Below are 16,475 nucleotides of genomic sequence, written 5' to 3' on the forward strand. Positions count from 1 at the left end.
CTACAGGCTGGATGACAAAGATGAGTTGAAATAGTACTTAGAAATAGATGTTGCTTTAGGATGCACTGAGAAAAATCTTGTACATGACAATATTTATTGAAATTCATTACAAGACTGTACTGGAATTGCAAGTTATTTTCTTGAGATAAGGACAGTTTAATTTTTTCATTCATTTTTAGAGAAAAAATTCAAGCTATAGTCTATCTTTGACTTAAACCTGAATGTCTTCAGAGTCATGCTATGCAGATCAAACTACTTTCTGCTCTGTTCTGTAAAATAACTGCCAGAACAGATTAGCAAGTAATTTTTGACAAGAAGTACCAAATACATGGTCTTCCCTAACACAATCCCTGTAGTGCAGTTTAGAGAACTAGGCAAAACAATGAATCAGGAAGAAGAACTGGATGAGTAGGTTTAGGCAACACATGTACACTAAATACTTTTTCTCTTATTGTAGATGGTAATACAGATGGTATTGAAAGTATTTCTCCTGGACTGTGAGTTTCCCCTCTAGGTTTCCTCTACCAGTATTAAATGTATGCTGTGGCTGGATGCAGTGGGTTTCACTGGAACAGAATTAAATTTCTTTGCAGTAGCTCATGTGGGGCTGTGTTTTGTATTTCTGCTGAAAACAGTGTTGATAACGTAGAGATGTTTCAGTCACTGCTCACAGTGCTTATGCAGCACTGGCCTTTTCAGCCTCTCAGCCCACCCCAGCAGAGAGGGGACTGGGGGTGCACAAGGAGCTGGGAGGGGACATAGCTGATCCCAGCTGACCCAAGGGATATTCCATATCACAATGCATCATGCTCAGTGTATAAAGCAGGAAGAAGGAAAAGGAAGGAATGTGTGATGGAGCTGTGCTCTCCTGGAAATGGCAGAATGCCTGTCTGCCCATGGGAAGCAGTGAGTTAATTCTTTGTTTTGCTTGGCTTGCATGCACGCCTTTTGTTTTAACTATTAAACTGTCCTTACCTCAATCTACGGGTTTTCTCACTTTTAGTCTTCCAAATCTCTCCCCCGTTGCAGGAGGGGAGTTTGAGTGAGTGGCTGTGTGGGTGCTGAGTTGCCAGCTCGGTTTAAACCACAACACTATTTACTTGCACTATTACATACACTTTTTTTTTTCTTTTTTTTTCTTTTTTTTTCTTTTTTTCTTCCCCCCCCCCCCCCCCCCCCCCCCCCCCGAATCTTCTAAAGTTGTTCATACAGTAGATTTCTTTTTTTCCAAATAGCACCTAACTATTTACTTAGCACTTACCTACCTGTCTAATAACCCTATTATGGACAGACACAACACATGACAGATAGGGGAGTATGGGTGGCATTTCAGTCTGGGTTTGCACAAAGTAGCTTCCACTCCTCAAGAATACTGAAAATAGGATGTCTCTCAAAGAAAAATATTCTTAAAGAGATTTTCAATGCCTCACAAAATCAGCTGATCTCCATTCAAGCAATAAATATCTTTTTTTCTTTTTTGTTACTCTGCAGGTAAATATTTTAAGGATTTTAGGGGTTTTTGTTAGAAGGTGGCTATGTAAGCAAGGGCATCAGAAACATTTGGAGAGTTTCTGTCAAATAGATGGCAAATGTTATTACTTAAGGCAGATTTACTGCAATAATAATTTCTTCAGAAATTTCTCACTGAAAAGGTAAGAAAATATATCATATGTTGAAATTTACTGTGTGATAAAAGAATCTTCCAAGCAAAGAAAAAGAAAAAGGTATGGATTATCTTCTTACTCTTAACTTCTCCACTCATACATCAGGGATCTTTTTCAATTAAGGAATACTCATCAGAACACCGAGTTGTGAACCAGGACAAATAATAAACAGGAAACAGATATGAATCCTTCTTTATAACTTAAAACCCACACCCTATATAAAGGAAGAGGTTTTTTTGTTTTGTTTTTTTTCGAAATCGCAAACTATTTTCCTGACAAAATTACGTGATTAAATTTTTCCACATTTATAAACAATCTACTATAAATTTGATTGTTAGATTGTTACTTGCAGGTGCCTGAAAAATAATGCTAATACACATACAATTGGAGACTTAGGAAAAAGCACAAATCAGCTTCAGAGCAGCTTTATGAGCTGCATGCCAGGTACTGTGTCAGACTGTGCTTAAAAATACCTATGTGGAAGGGGAAAAAGAAAACCTGTCTTGATCTGCAGATTTGCACATCACCCCCACTAAGCTCTGGTGAGGTGAAAGATGACACATTGTCTTTTCAAAACACCTACTCAGTTTTAGATTGATGAAAGTCAAAAAAATGTACCACTGTCAGGTTTTCTCATCATGACACTATTAAAATGATTAATTTCTTTCTTCCTTTAAATCATGTCTTTCTTTTTTTCCCCTTTATTTAATTACAGGTTTATCAAGGCTGACTTTGTTAGATTTAATGCAATATTCCTAGGAAGGATATATAATTCCTAGCAAGTCTGATGACACTTCTTTTTAGTTTGTCCTGGTTTTGCTTTAGAACAATGATCAGCGAACAGTTAAGATCATCAACAAGCTGAATCTCTGCTACTGATGAAACATTATTGCTTCTTTTCCAATGACTGAAAATGATTAGGATCAGTGGGAGACAACTGGCCAGGTACAGAAGTCACTTGCTCCATGTCTGGAAGAAGAAAAATGCACTGAATCAACCTACAAGTCTCTCTAGCCAGTAGTCAGGATACTACGGAAAAAAAACCCCCAACCAACACAAAACCAAACAATCCAGATTGTTTGAGCAGGAGAAATAGCCACTGTAAAAAAACAGACTAAAAGAGCACAAGAAAGATGAACTGAGCCTCTCTAAAACACCTTTTGCTAAGAAGCAAAATTACTGAAAATGACAAATGAAGCACTACAAGGATCTGTCAAAAAAGTCAATTTCAGAGTTTCCTGAATTCTTCCCTCAAGCAGTTTGTATCAGTTATTACCTGAAATATAAACTTCAGCTAGATGGATCATCACCTGGAGATTGCAAAGTATGACTGTGTTCTGAGGTAGAGATGTAGTGGTTTAAATTAAGTGGGTTTCTTTAAAAGCGATATTGACAGTGCTTTTAGGCTGCTTGAATCTCTTGACCAGAAACTTATGTATCTCATCTTAACTACTAGAGACTTGATCACATTCAGCCTTCAGAATCATCTTGTTTTTCCTAGACTCATTCAAAACACTGGTGCAAAATTAATCATTCAAGATCTGAACTACAATCCTTCCCAAAAGCACCTCACTGATTTCATTTTCATGGAAAGGCTTTCTTAATACCTTGATAGAATCATCCCGTAATCCCACCATCTCTCACTTGTTTGCAAGCCACGTATCAACTCTCTCATAAAAAAAATTCCTACAAGATCACCTACATCAAACCCACCGGTTTCTCAAAGCACACCACGGAACTACAGAAGAGTCCTGGAAACCAGGTCCTGATAAATCCTGGAGAGTGATGAATTGCAGCACCATGATTAAGGCTTCATCATCCAGAAACATTACACCATGCCTAAACTAGGTTCTAAATACTGAAACTTCAGTTCCTGAACATAAAGGTAATCAGAAGTTATCCAAATTTATATTTTAATCCACCTGACAAGTGCAGTGCCTTTAGTGCAGAGAAATATGCAGCACACACATGTAAAGCAATAAGCCAACGATAATAATCATTTGCTGAGCAAAGGGGTAGCTAATGCATATTTTGCTGATCTTGTGACAAAAAAAGAAAATGTTTTTGTTTTTCCATACTTTTTAGTTACTTTGAACTTAAAGAAACAAGTAGACATGTGCCCTGAAGCTATGAATTTCATGAAGTGACTCCAGTGTCCATATTATTCTAAATTAGACCACGAAAATTATCAATAATGGAATAAGATGGATTATGAGGAACAGTTTTAAATATTCCAAAGTAAACCAGAAGTGCCAGGTACTGTTTCCAAAACTTCTTCTTGGACCAACATCACTCTGCATTGCAAGACTCTCAGCTGAGAGCCCTACTTGAAATCTGAATACTGTTAATAGCTCATTTGCAATTATAAAGTGAACTGGTTATGTCTAGAAGCAAGCAATTTAAGGAAGAAAAAAAAATGTTCAGAGTTTGGCTATTCAGGGAGTGGCTGAACTACAAAAAAGCTCTGCATATGGTAACAATAAGGGGGTACAAAGAGTTCTGTGCAAGAAAAATTATAGTCACAGCTTTACAAAAGCATGTTTCACAGCTGAAAAATAATTGCCAAGATACTTTTTATTGTTATGGTTTATGCAGGAGATCTGAGAGGCAATTTCTTCTGGTGCAGATGCATTTTTTTACTAACTCAGCACTATCTCTGCTCTTGCTGGTGAAATTCATAGGTAAAAGAACCATGAGAAAGAGCTGGACAGATCCAAGTTGGAAGGAACTTTCTCTTCTCAAAGACTGTGGGTGGACATACTTCCGTTTATCATGGCCAACACTGTATATGTTGCAAATGTGTATTAAAAAAAAAGCCCTGCATGACTGTGAATCCAAAACTGTGGAATACCTCTGCTGTCTTCATACATCAAACTAGCAAGAAGAATATTTCCAGTTAGTTTTCCTCCTTGTAGCCTATGTCTCTTACCAGCATCTACTACATTATAACAGTCATATCTGTATGACAAATTACTGCAGAGGGAAACTACTGTTGACCCCAGAAAGAGTAAGAGCAACATAGTTCAAGTTATGGTAAAGAATGGAGCCAAAAGCTTCACCCATCCATAATCCATCGAAACAGTCTAGTGAAGTTTTGCAGAACTATGTGTTTCTGTAAAAATACTCAGTCACACTACTGAATTCCAGCATAGCTTAACAACTACTTGAACACGGAAATCATTCACACAGACCAGAGAGAAAACTCCTACATTCTACCTAAAACTTCTCTTTTCATCCAAAGAAATTGAAACTTCTGTATCTGCAAATAGAAAGCACATGGCCAATTAATCAATGCCAACATCACTGGGTGATTATATTTGATGTGGTTGGTGCCATGTTGATGAGAAAACAATAAACTGTGAAAAAGTCACTTCTCAAAAATTAGCAGGCTAGCCTTCAGTAGGAGATAGATTGTTGTAACAGCTGTGGCATGATGACTTTGATGAATTAGATTTTTGTTCTTCCGGAATAATTCTGAAGAATGTGTCTCCTCACACCACCATGGAAGCAAATCCATTTGCTCACTGAGACCCTCTTAAAGAACAATCTTTCTTATTACCTGTGTTTTGACGGCTTTACAGAATGTGAAAAAAAAATCTATTTAACTTCTTTCAGTCAACCTATGTTTTGGCTCCTATAAATATCTTATATTTAGGGGGAGTAAGGTCTATTAAGGAGAAATAATAATATAGTGGGTACATAACAAAATATCACACGGACGTAAGCTTCAGAGACCAATTTTTTCACCTTGCCTCAGTGGAAACATCAGCTTTTGAAGATTGACAAACTCAGAAGCAGGAACATAAAACAATTTCTGCTCCATTAGGATAAAAGAATCCTACCATAATGTTCCTTTTAACTGCCTAAAGAGGCAAATATTCGGAATGTGTCTCCCAGGGAATTAAGAAAAAATACAGCTGCCATAGAGATGCTTCTCAGTTGCAAGGAAGAACATCGACTGGAGTGGATACATGTCCATAAAAGAGAACAGTTACAAAGGGTTTAAAAGAGAACAAAACTAAGAGGTGAGGTACTGAAACATTTAAGAAAAAACACACCAAAGATAAAACCCCAATCTCTTTCAACTATCATGAGGTTGAAGAAAGCTTTGTTTGAAGAATTCCAGGATAAGGAAAAAAACTTGTGCAGATACACTACATTAAAACTTAAACTGCAAAGCAGGTGCTTTCAGCTATGGGCAGCCATACGTGGTCAAATACTGGAACATAAAATTCTGTATGCGGAATTCCTTTCAGATACTTCTAGCATGTACCTATGAGATTTAAAAGGCACAAATATGCATGCAGCTAGTGTAAAGACACTTCAGTTGCCCTAAGCACATTATAGCCTAAATCACTTGATAATGTTTGATGCTGTATACACCTCCAAAATTAATTGGATCAGTAAATTCTCAAAAAGCATCATGGAAAAAACCATAGGGAGCACACTTACAAAGATTATTTCAATCACAGAAATAAAGCAGAATTCAGGGATGCAACACAACTTTCTCCAGTCTTTCTTCCAGAAACATTTCCCTATATATTTTTCAATGATGCAACACCTATTTCCCCAATTTTAACAAGGAAAGAGGGATGCAGCAATAAAAAGAATTTGTATTTCAAGAAAAGATTATGTCTGGCTCTTGAAAAGAGAAATTTTACACAGATCATCATCAGTTTCCACAAGGAACTTCTATTACTGTGACTTCAAAAACAAAATCATTAAGCCTGTGAAGCGCTCAGACAAGCATACAGCAGCTTTATTTCCAAGTCTGTGCATTTGTTAGATATATTAACTGGGGAGCTGCACAGTACTTCACTTACCATCTTAATACTCTGTGCTATCAATCTAAGACCTCAGTCCTAATGGCCTGTCATACAAAACACTGGACTACTTTGATTCTGAATTCCCTTTAAACTCAAAGTACAGCCTCATTGCACAAAGAGAAATCTTTCTTCCTTCCTTGACAACTGCTACTCAGAACAAATTCAACCAACAAAACATTTAACCAAGGAAGGAAAAGTTACTGAAATCTGACCTACAATAGAACTTGGGCTACCCCCCAGCCAAGAAAACTTGAAAATCCAAGTATGTTATACCTGTGCCTTTATGAGCCATACTCCAGCAAATCATGCACTCCCCCTGGTTATTTCCCAGTTTCAGTCAAATTATGCAAGTGGAATTGAAGTCCACCAGAGCTGAACGGGTGAATCCAAAGGCAGAATATAGTTCAGTGTAACGACTTAAAATCTCCAAGTATTTACCAAACTCATTAGTTCATTTAATCTCAAACTCTCTACACTGTTCTACATTTTGTGGATCCACACATGAACACCACCAAATAAAAAAATTTCGTTACTTTCTTCTGACATAACTGGTTTTCAAGATTATAAAAGGATTTTGGCAGAAGCCGGTGACAGCATAAAGAAAAAAAAGTAAGTGGTTCTTTGCGTTTCCATCTAGGGAGAAAAAATTTGGATGTGATGGCCATACCAGATTACACTTAACATACCCTAAGGGCAGAGACCTAGTATTCAGAGTGGATTAGAAAAAATCGGGATAATTGATCCACACAGCTGGAAGTGGAAATGTTGAGGCAATTTTCTCTCTGGAGACTGGCTAATCAGAGTACCTGAATGAAAACCACAGGCCTGACTTGTGCCTTTTTCCTATTAAAAAAAGGAAGCTACAGTTGCACTTTCTCAATGACTAGGAATGCAAATACTACATTATGCATAACAAAAGTTACTGAACTGCTGTTTGCTGCTCTTTGTTCTTTCGGAGTACTTTCTTTCAATGTTCTCTCTCACCTATGGAAAACTGTACTATTATTAATATCACCCTGTAAAACTAACTGCAAGTGGCAAACTAAGATCATTCCAGTTGCTGGAATCCCCAATCTCAGTGTACATATCAAATACTACTGAACTAAAACATGAAGTTGAGTGTAAACTTAACTCCAGTATAGTGATACAATTCCTGTTTCACAAAAAATCTGTGCGCTGAGAAGCAGAAGAATCTACCCTTAAAACTTGCCTTACCTTAGTTGCAATTGATGTACAAAATGAAGAACTGCTACAGATAGTGTAACTTCTGAAAATTACCAAATTTTTCCTAGGATTTCTTGCTAGAACTTCAGCCTTCCAACAGCAGTTTATTTTCATTAGTATATTATGCTGCCGAAAGCAAATGATTTCTACATCAAACTCATGAGTGCTCATGCACATGATGGTTTCTCATGAGCCAAAGCAGCAAAGAGTTAAAATTCCTCTCATTTACACTGGGAGTTGCCACCACAAAAATGTACAAAATAATCCAAAAAGAATTTTTAACTTGATAGTTCTCTGTTAGATTATCAGTACTTTGAAGATCTCAATACTAGCAAAAATAATAAATGTTAACTGCTTTACCTAAAGCCAAACTGGACATGCAGAGCAAGAGAACCAACAAAATAAAAACAACAAAAAATAATCTCAAAACCATTTTCTGAGGGTGATTTATGATGTGTATCTACACAGTCATGGAAAAACCTTCCAACTGAGATTCCACAATGCTTGTATACATGCTTCCTTCCAGAAGCATGTTTGCTTTCAGAAATGTCTTTAACTGATCTTGATTTCAATATGCCCAGCTAGAAAGGTGAAAAAAATGAAAGTAAGAACAATCCAAGAAACAGCCTAGAATTCTCCCTGTGGTTCAAGAGGCAAAGTTATACACTAAATGTACCTATCTCAAGATCCTCATAATGGAGGAAAAAGTACTCCAAAGCTTTGATCTACCAGCTAACTCCTAGCCTTGAAAAAGGAATCCAAAACCATAGAGCCGAAAACCTTATTAAACTGACAAACACCACCCAAATGATTTTTGTGTAATTACTGAATGATGCTAACCAGTGTGTGGCCCAGCACAGGTGTATCAGAGAATTATTCGATTCCCAGTAGGGAAGCAGTTCCTCACTCAGCTTTGTAAAGAAGAGCCAATTCAGGTGACTGCCTGCTCCAGATGTTCCTCTCCTCACATCACCTCTCTCTTTAATGTAATCTGAGCATTGGCTGCAGGAGGAAGCAGAAGTGCTTCAAGGAAACACTTTCCCCACACTTTCTGGAAACCACAGAATCCAACCATCTAGTCTGGTAATTCAGGAACAAGTGTCTACAACGAAATTTTACACCCCTTGACCTCAGCTAGGATTAACAATGCACTTAAACTCCCACATAGGATTAGTCATCTGGGAGCTGTACGGGTAATAGTACAGTTTTACACATCATTCAGAGTATCATAAATCAAAATTAAAAATCCAGAATGAAAGAAAATCTCAGAATCATCTGTCTAACCCCCCTTCCAGGGAAGGAACTGATGACTCAAGAATTCTTAAAACATAGTTTAGGATTCTCTTTTGCATTTGTGACAGATATAACCTGAAATATAGCATCATCTAGGTAGGAAAAGACCTTTAAGATCATCAAGCCAAACCATTTAGTAATTAAATACAAGTTTTCTACTCTAATTGATTTAACCTTGTCTTTGAATTTCTAAGCTTCTTGTGAGAAGGTGACAGTTTAGACAAATTCCATGAGGTATTTTTAATCACTACTGGTTAATCACTTTACATCCACATGCTGTCAAACACAAATAGAAAAATGAAACATAGAATTACACCAGAGAACTGGCGTAACAGAACATGGTGTATCGTGCACTGGGAGGAAATGACTGGAAAATTTCCAGTGGCAGGCCTGACAAAAAGCAAGTATGAATGATCTTAGGTACAGTTCAAGCATTAATTAAGCCCATCAAAGCATAAATGTGAAGATGTTAACCACAGCCTTCTGCATGGCACCTGCTAAGCTGCCAAGCTGAACTCAGTGGAGTAGTCCAGAGAGACTAGAAACGTATGGGTGCTGTCCAAAAAATTACAAATGAGGTTAATTCCTTGCTCTACCTACACATGCTTTATTATGAAAGAGAAGAGGGCAATTTCTAAGTCTGCAGGGGAAAGTACTGAAAAAATACATTTAATTCTTAAATTACACCTACCCCTCATCTAGCTATCATCAGCTATAAATCTTTATTTATCTGATAGATATATAGGTTTGTGTCATTTTGAATTGACGTCAGCTGTGAATCAAAACTGTACTGACTCACACTAGCCTTCAGTATCCTCGCATTTCGTGCTCAGTTTTTAATCACACACTGACATCTAGGAAGTCACATGCAGAGATGTGGATTTTACTGGAGTCTGTGCATTTGAGATGGAAATCAACAGTCCGAAGAGGGTCTTGGTGGATCCAGCATATGGCAACAATTGTCTGTATTACTAATCATTCACTGAGGTTATTTATTATAATGTTGTTTTATTTTTCTATTAGTTTTCTACATCTCTATTTGTAATGTTATGTATAAAATGGACTCAAATAATTTAGGAAGTTATTGTGTCTAAACTAGGACAAGTTATGTAGGCAGGCATTAACTGCAGCAAAAATAATTTTCTTAAATCGCCATGTGGACTTTCTCCTTTAGCTTATCTAAGGCAATTTATTTTTATAATTTTCAGTGAAGAAATGGATAGAGATATCTTTTTATATTGCTGGCTTTTGCAGATTAGGCAGTTCCTTCACTATCATAGTCACAGAAAAGGAATAGCTTGAGGCTCTCCTCCAGGGAGCAGCAGAAATAAACACTGCCTGCTCTTATTTATGCAGTCAGCATTACACAAATGTAATGATTGAAAGGATTCAGCCCGTATCTCATTCAAAATGGCAACTGCTTCATAAGTGGATAATAAATGTGTTCTGATGTGTAGCTTTGTTCCTGTGATACAGAATTAATAGCAACTGTAATTTTAAGAGGTCTCAAAATTTTCTGTTAGAATCATCTTTTATAATTATCTTCAATCACTGTGATTGAAAATTAAAAATTAAACTCATGAATTGCAATACATTTTATTTATAGAACCAAAGGTCTTAAAAGCCCATTACTGAATGAATGCGACTGACATGATTACAAAGGCCACAGTTACTACTCAGCCATGCAGATTTAGAGACCCTCTCACAATCTGTAGGAAGAACTGAAAGTTTATTTGCTGAATATTATTAGTATGTCCTCAACTACAGTATGTTTACAAAAATTACCACATTTTTACAAACTTCCTCTGGTTCTCATGGCACAGAAATATTACAAAGTTAACCTGCATGGCAGCAAGTTTAACACTGCACTTGTTTAACCTGAGGCATCTACTTGGGAACAGTGCTGATGTTTGTTGAGGATACTGTTACTGTATATGGTTCCAAACCAAGACATCTGTAAACCCAGCTATCTTTTAAGATGGACAGTTGACCACTCATATCTCCTTCCACTCCCTGAGAACAAGCAAGGAGTCTGAGGCAAATGGATCAACTGAAAACCTCATCTCTCCTAAGCCAATCACCGCTGTTGTGACTGAATACAAGGATAAAGCATATAAACTGAGAAAACCCATACTAAAATCACAGTACAAAGAAGCTGTTGAGACTCCATATGTTTTTAATTTTCTGTTCATTTAAAAGGAAAAAAAAATTAAAACATGAAATAGTTATCAGTGTTCCACTACCAAACCTGAAATTTATTGCAGAAGTTTTGCTGCCATATGCCTAAGAGTTACTTTGGGCAAATGCCAAAAATAAAAGGTGGTATGTGAAGACACCTGTTGAGAAAGAAAAAAACTGCTGAGAAATTTCTATAGGATCACCAAGCCAAATCCTCAGGATAAGGTCAGGAATTGAGATAGCTGCTCCTTGAGCTTAGACATTTATATTATTGTATGATACTGAAAAAGAAGAGATGTGACCAGCTACTAGAAGTACAAGAACTGTTGCAAAAATGCTTAACATTGCCATAGGCTATATTTACTCAGATGAAAAATGCACAATCTTTGCTCTTTTCCTCTCTTCTGATTATTCCAATTCTATTTGTTTTACAGCAACTTAGTTGTCATTGTATCTGAGGCTGAAAATCTTGCAGTTGGATAAGATTAATTTTATTTATATCCAGAGACATTGCTACTTATTATTACACATTTGCGTAGGTAGCCCCAATCTCTAACTGGAGACACAGAAGAAAACAAAATATGAAGCACCATCAAAGACAAAGCAACACAGCAGGATAAAAAAAAAAGCCTTTTACCAATTTCTCACATGGGTGGTTTTTATGTTCTTCCCCATCAGGCTTATTTCTTCCAATTCAAATGCCCTTCACTGTTCTACCTGGAATTCTCTGCCTTTTGTGATATAGGAACAGAAAATGAGGTGAGGAAAAGTGAGATACTTATAAAAGCAACCTGAAATTCCTTACAGATCAGTATTACAGCTTTCCTCAATAGTATATTAGGACAAGTTTTTATGGGTGCAAAAATCAAAAGTGTGATGACAAAGACATTTTGTAATCTAGAAAGAATTACATATCAGGTTAAAGAATAATTTAAATTCTCTACCTGCAGTCCTAAGCTTTGCCCCTTTGTTATCTTGAGGCAAGTCACAACTCTGAATTGGGTCACTGTCAGTTATATGAAGCTTGTTATGAGGAAAAAAAAAAGAGCTGTCACCTGCATAAACTTCTTTAGTATTCCTGATGCCTTAAATAATAACCAGTTAATCTTGGTTTTATAAACCCCATAATTACTGTGTTACTTATTAGCAGTAAACCCCACTTATTTTATTGATTTTTTTGATGCTGTATCTTCCTGGGAACGTAAATGTCTCACTGTAATTCCTTTCACTGTTATAATTATTCTGAAAGTATCTTTAAAAACTAGAATGAACACAGGCAAAGAAAACAGCCACTTGCTTCTGCAGGAGAGCTACACCAGGTTTAGGTTATATGTGGGAGATACACCTCACTATCTTCACAGAATATCCCATAAAATCCAATACAGATTTAAGTAAAAAGCCTTCTACAGGAGTTCAGTAAGACTCTGGAGAAATAACTTACAACACCAATAGCCTCCTCATAGACCTCTACAGGACTGTAAAAGTACTTCCAGAGGACACGGCACTTGCAGTTACGTATTTGCCATTCAAAGCAGGAGAGTATGACTGTAACTGAAAAGACTGAAACATTCAGCCACCTGACAGCCTTCAGGAAGCAAAGTCAGATTTTATTCCCAGTCATTTTCAAGGAGGAAGAAGCAGCACTCAATCATGTGCTAAGCACTACTGACAGCTCACATCACACATGAGGAGAAATGCACTCAGACTGAGTTTGCCCATAACAACACCCATTAGACCCAGCAATTTCAATATCACGGCTCTGAAGTGCCTCCATTGTTTTCAGATCCGAGAACACATCTCTTCAAGAAAACAAACTTGTACTCACCTACACAGATTAATCACTCTAAGAGAAATTGGAACGTGCACTCAGAAATGTGATCATGGTTTTACTACATCCAAGCAGGTTTCTTGATACTGATGATCAGTTCCTCACCAGCTGACTTCCAACTACTTTTAATTGTAAAGATGGACACTGGATGGTGATCCATTGCATCCACTGGATGCAGATCCACCACTCTGCAATTACAGAACCTGCCCAGGTAAAAGCATTGAAACAGGCTGCTTCAAATGGAAGTGCTGCCAGCAGGTCAAGGGAGGGGATTCTCCCTCTCTGCTCCACTCTCGTGAGACTCCATCTGGAGTACTGTGTCCACCTCTGGGGCCTACACTGTAAGGAAACAAATACATGGACCTCTTGGAGCAAGTCCAGAGGACCACAGACATGAAGAGAGCGATACAGCAGCTTTTCTATGTAGAAAGGCTAAGAAAGTTGGGGTTGTTCAGCAAAGGCTCCAGGAAGATTTTATTCCAGCCTTTAAATACTGAAAGGAGTCCTGTAAAAAAGGTTTGAAGAAATATCTTTTTTTTTTACGAAGGTCTGTAGTGACAGGACAAGGGGTAATGACTTTTAACTAAAAGAAAGTTTATACTGGATATGAGAAAGAATTTTTTTAATTATGAGAGTGGTGAAATACTGGAACAGATTGTCCAGAGAAGCTACGGATGACTCATCCCTAGAAGTGTTCTCAATTCCTCCACGTGTTCAAGGCCAGGCTGGATGGGGCTTTGAGCAACCTGTCTACTGGAAGGTGTCCCTGCCCATGGCAGAGAGATGGGAACTGAACGATCCAATCATTTTCTTTCTCACGCAACCCATTTTGAGAGTCTGTGATGCCACAAAATTTTCCTCTAATTGCAGGTGCTCAAAGTACACAATTTATATTTTACCAATGTAAACACTTATAAAACTCACTGAAAAATTAAATATCTTTTGTCTGAAAAACATGGGCAAATCAATCTGAGATGGCCCTTTAAGCTACACTGGCAAGTGCTATAAGTAATGTGCACATTTATTATCACATTTAGTCACTTAGTTTCTAATACCAATGTGACAGCAGGCACATACTTCTTTCAATGAATGGGACACTGAGGACAGTTCGGTAACTACTAGAAAGAAAAGTATTATTAACAGATTTTAGAAAGATGCATTATTTCATACATTTTTCTTTTCAGGCAATAAATCCTAAAGATATGAATGAAACTGACAGGAAAAAAAGTGAATTGTATCCATTTTCAAAAATTACTCTGTGGTAGTCACTTCAGCCAATTGTTAGGACCTCTGTCCTAACACTTTGCCCAAAAATGCATTGAACAACACAGTCAAGCAAAACAGGAGAGAATTAAAAGAAAGGACTCAGAGGTTCCATATGACAACACTACAGCTTTCTAATATGGAAAATTGAGATGCAATATCTTAATAAGTTTTAAAATTAATTAATTATGAATTTTGTATTCAAGAATGAAGAAACTCAACACAAAATATGTACAACATCAAACAATCAGTGCATCTCATTTATGCATTGTAAATAGTCAGGTTCTTTTCAGAAGCTTCTCACAGGCTTTTTATTTCTCTGTTTTTAAACAAAAATCCTACGTTTTCTAGGTATCAGAGAAATAAAAAAGAAGAAGAAAAAACAAAAAGAAGAAAAAAAAATCCTTTTGACAGTAATAAAGAAAAACCAAAATATACCAACAGGATTTTTGAGTAATCATAAATTGCCATCATAAATATATGATGAGTTACCGGATAGCCATTTCGCCCTGGTAGACCCTGGTTGAATGAGATGAAATGGTACGACACATTAACAACACAGTCATGACATAGGACATAACAAACATGCAGAGTACATCATCAGGAAATTATAATTTGTGTATTGCTTGATTTTTTTTGCATGTGATGATAATTCAAACCAGGAAATATGCGATAGGTACTACACAGTGAAGTAATGAGACTTTGGCAATGGAAATTATGTGTTTCAACTTATATAAACCCTCTGATTAAAAAGCTACTGGCCACTTCTGATGCCCAGTGAAATTCTGGTTTTTTGAAGAGAATTATCCATATAAACTGATGGGCAACACATAGTTAATTAAAAAAAAAAAAAAAAAATAGTTTTTGTGCTTAGGCCGTAAAGTATTAGATTCCACTAAAACATAGGTGGCAAAGAAGAAATCTGATATTGCTGTAAAAGTTCTTTAAAAAATTCAAAATCCCCAGCCTCTGACTACTATTACATGTGCCACTCGGTAGCCATGTACAAGGAAAATAAACTGAGCACCGTGGTAGCCTTTGAAATTATAACATACATCCAATTCCATCCAGTTTCATGTGGGATATATAAATATTTGATATTTAAATGAAAACCACTACCACAGTCTCCCAGGTGAAAACAATACTTAAGTTCACAACAGTAGCCCCTAGCCAGTGTCTATGTTAATACAGAAATGAATTAGGAAGAGGAACGACAGGTTTTTATGCCTTGTAACAACCTAAACCTGCTGCCCGTCAGCAAGATGAAGTCTTGTAGGTTTCAAATATGAAACTTGGAATTTAAAGTTGGATAATTCCTGAAAATATTCCGTTTTGGAACCTATTTCAGGTTTGTTCTAATATTATCAAAAATTATGGGTTTTTTTAATGTACCTATACTGAAAACAGTGAGGAGCTGAAGTCAGAGACATTCTTAATGAAGCATATAGTGAACTCTTACAAGAAAATAGCTTGTAACACGATTTATGTTTACTCTTTGTGTTTCATAGAAGGACTGCAAAAGAAATTGGGGAAAACCGGTGTTTCTTTCAAATAAACAGCACCTTTATGCATTAAGCCTGGCTTTTCTTTGATGGCTTGTTAAATGAATTTGTCACTACAAATTAATTTCTCACTATGAATTGCTGCACACATGGTCAAAGTCTTACAACAATAAGTAATATCATGACTCAATATATGCAATTTACAGTAAAATCTTTAGGTCACAGCAGGAATTCAACGTATTAATTAAATATACTTAAACACGCATGTAGCACAGAATAGACAGATGATAGGGTCTTGCAAATACTGTGGAAATATTGCATCTATTAAAGAAAAAAACCATAGAAGTCTTCAAACTGTAAAAGAAATACTGTTTTAACAGTCACACTCCTATGCCAAATGATGCACATGGATGGCTGAACAGCCAGTATGCCTCCAAAATTCTTTGTGAGCATAGTGAGCTTGTATCCCACAGCTTTGTGATAAATGCAGAAGGAGTTACTACCCAGAAAAAGTGGCCAGGTCTGGGCTTAAGATAGGATACTCACAGGTTTGTATACTTCAGTAAAATAGCTGTTATGAAGTCACAAGCAAAATGAATGTAACATACTTACATGGAGTTGTGAATCCAAATGGCAATCTGGAGCGCTGAACATAAAGCTTTACTGGTTTAGAGACTTTTTTCTTAACGAACTTTCT

At 36.7% G+C, this 16,475-nt stretch overlaps 1 protein-coding gene across 1 annotated transcript in view; it reads right to left on the reverse strand.

Moving 5' to 3' along the window:
- Positions 1-16,475, reverse strand: part of COL25A1 (collagen type XXV alpha 1 chain) — a 299,790-nt gene that overhangs the window by 130,493 nt on the left and 152,822 nt on the right. Inside the window, exon 5 of the mRNA XM_058420779.1 lies at positions 14,769-14,795. Coding sequence (XP_058276762.1) covers positions 14,769-14,795 — 27 coding nt within the window. The remainder of the gene's footprint in view (positions 1-14,768; positions 14,796-16,475) is intronic.

This window comes from Hirundo rustica, chromosome 5 (genome assembly GCF_015227805.2).
Source record: "Hirundo rustica isolate bHirRus1 chromosome 5, bHirRus1.pri.v3, whole genome shotgun sequence".
In the NCBI taxonomy this organism is placed as follows: Eukaryota; Metazoa; Chordata; class Aves; order Passeriformes; family Hirundinidae; genus Hirundo; species Hirundo rustica.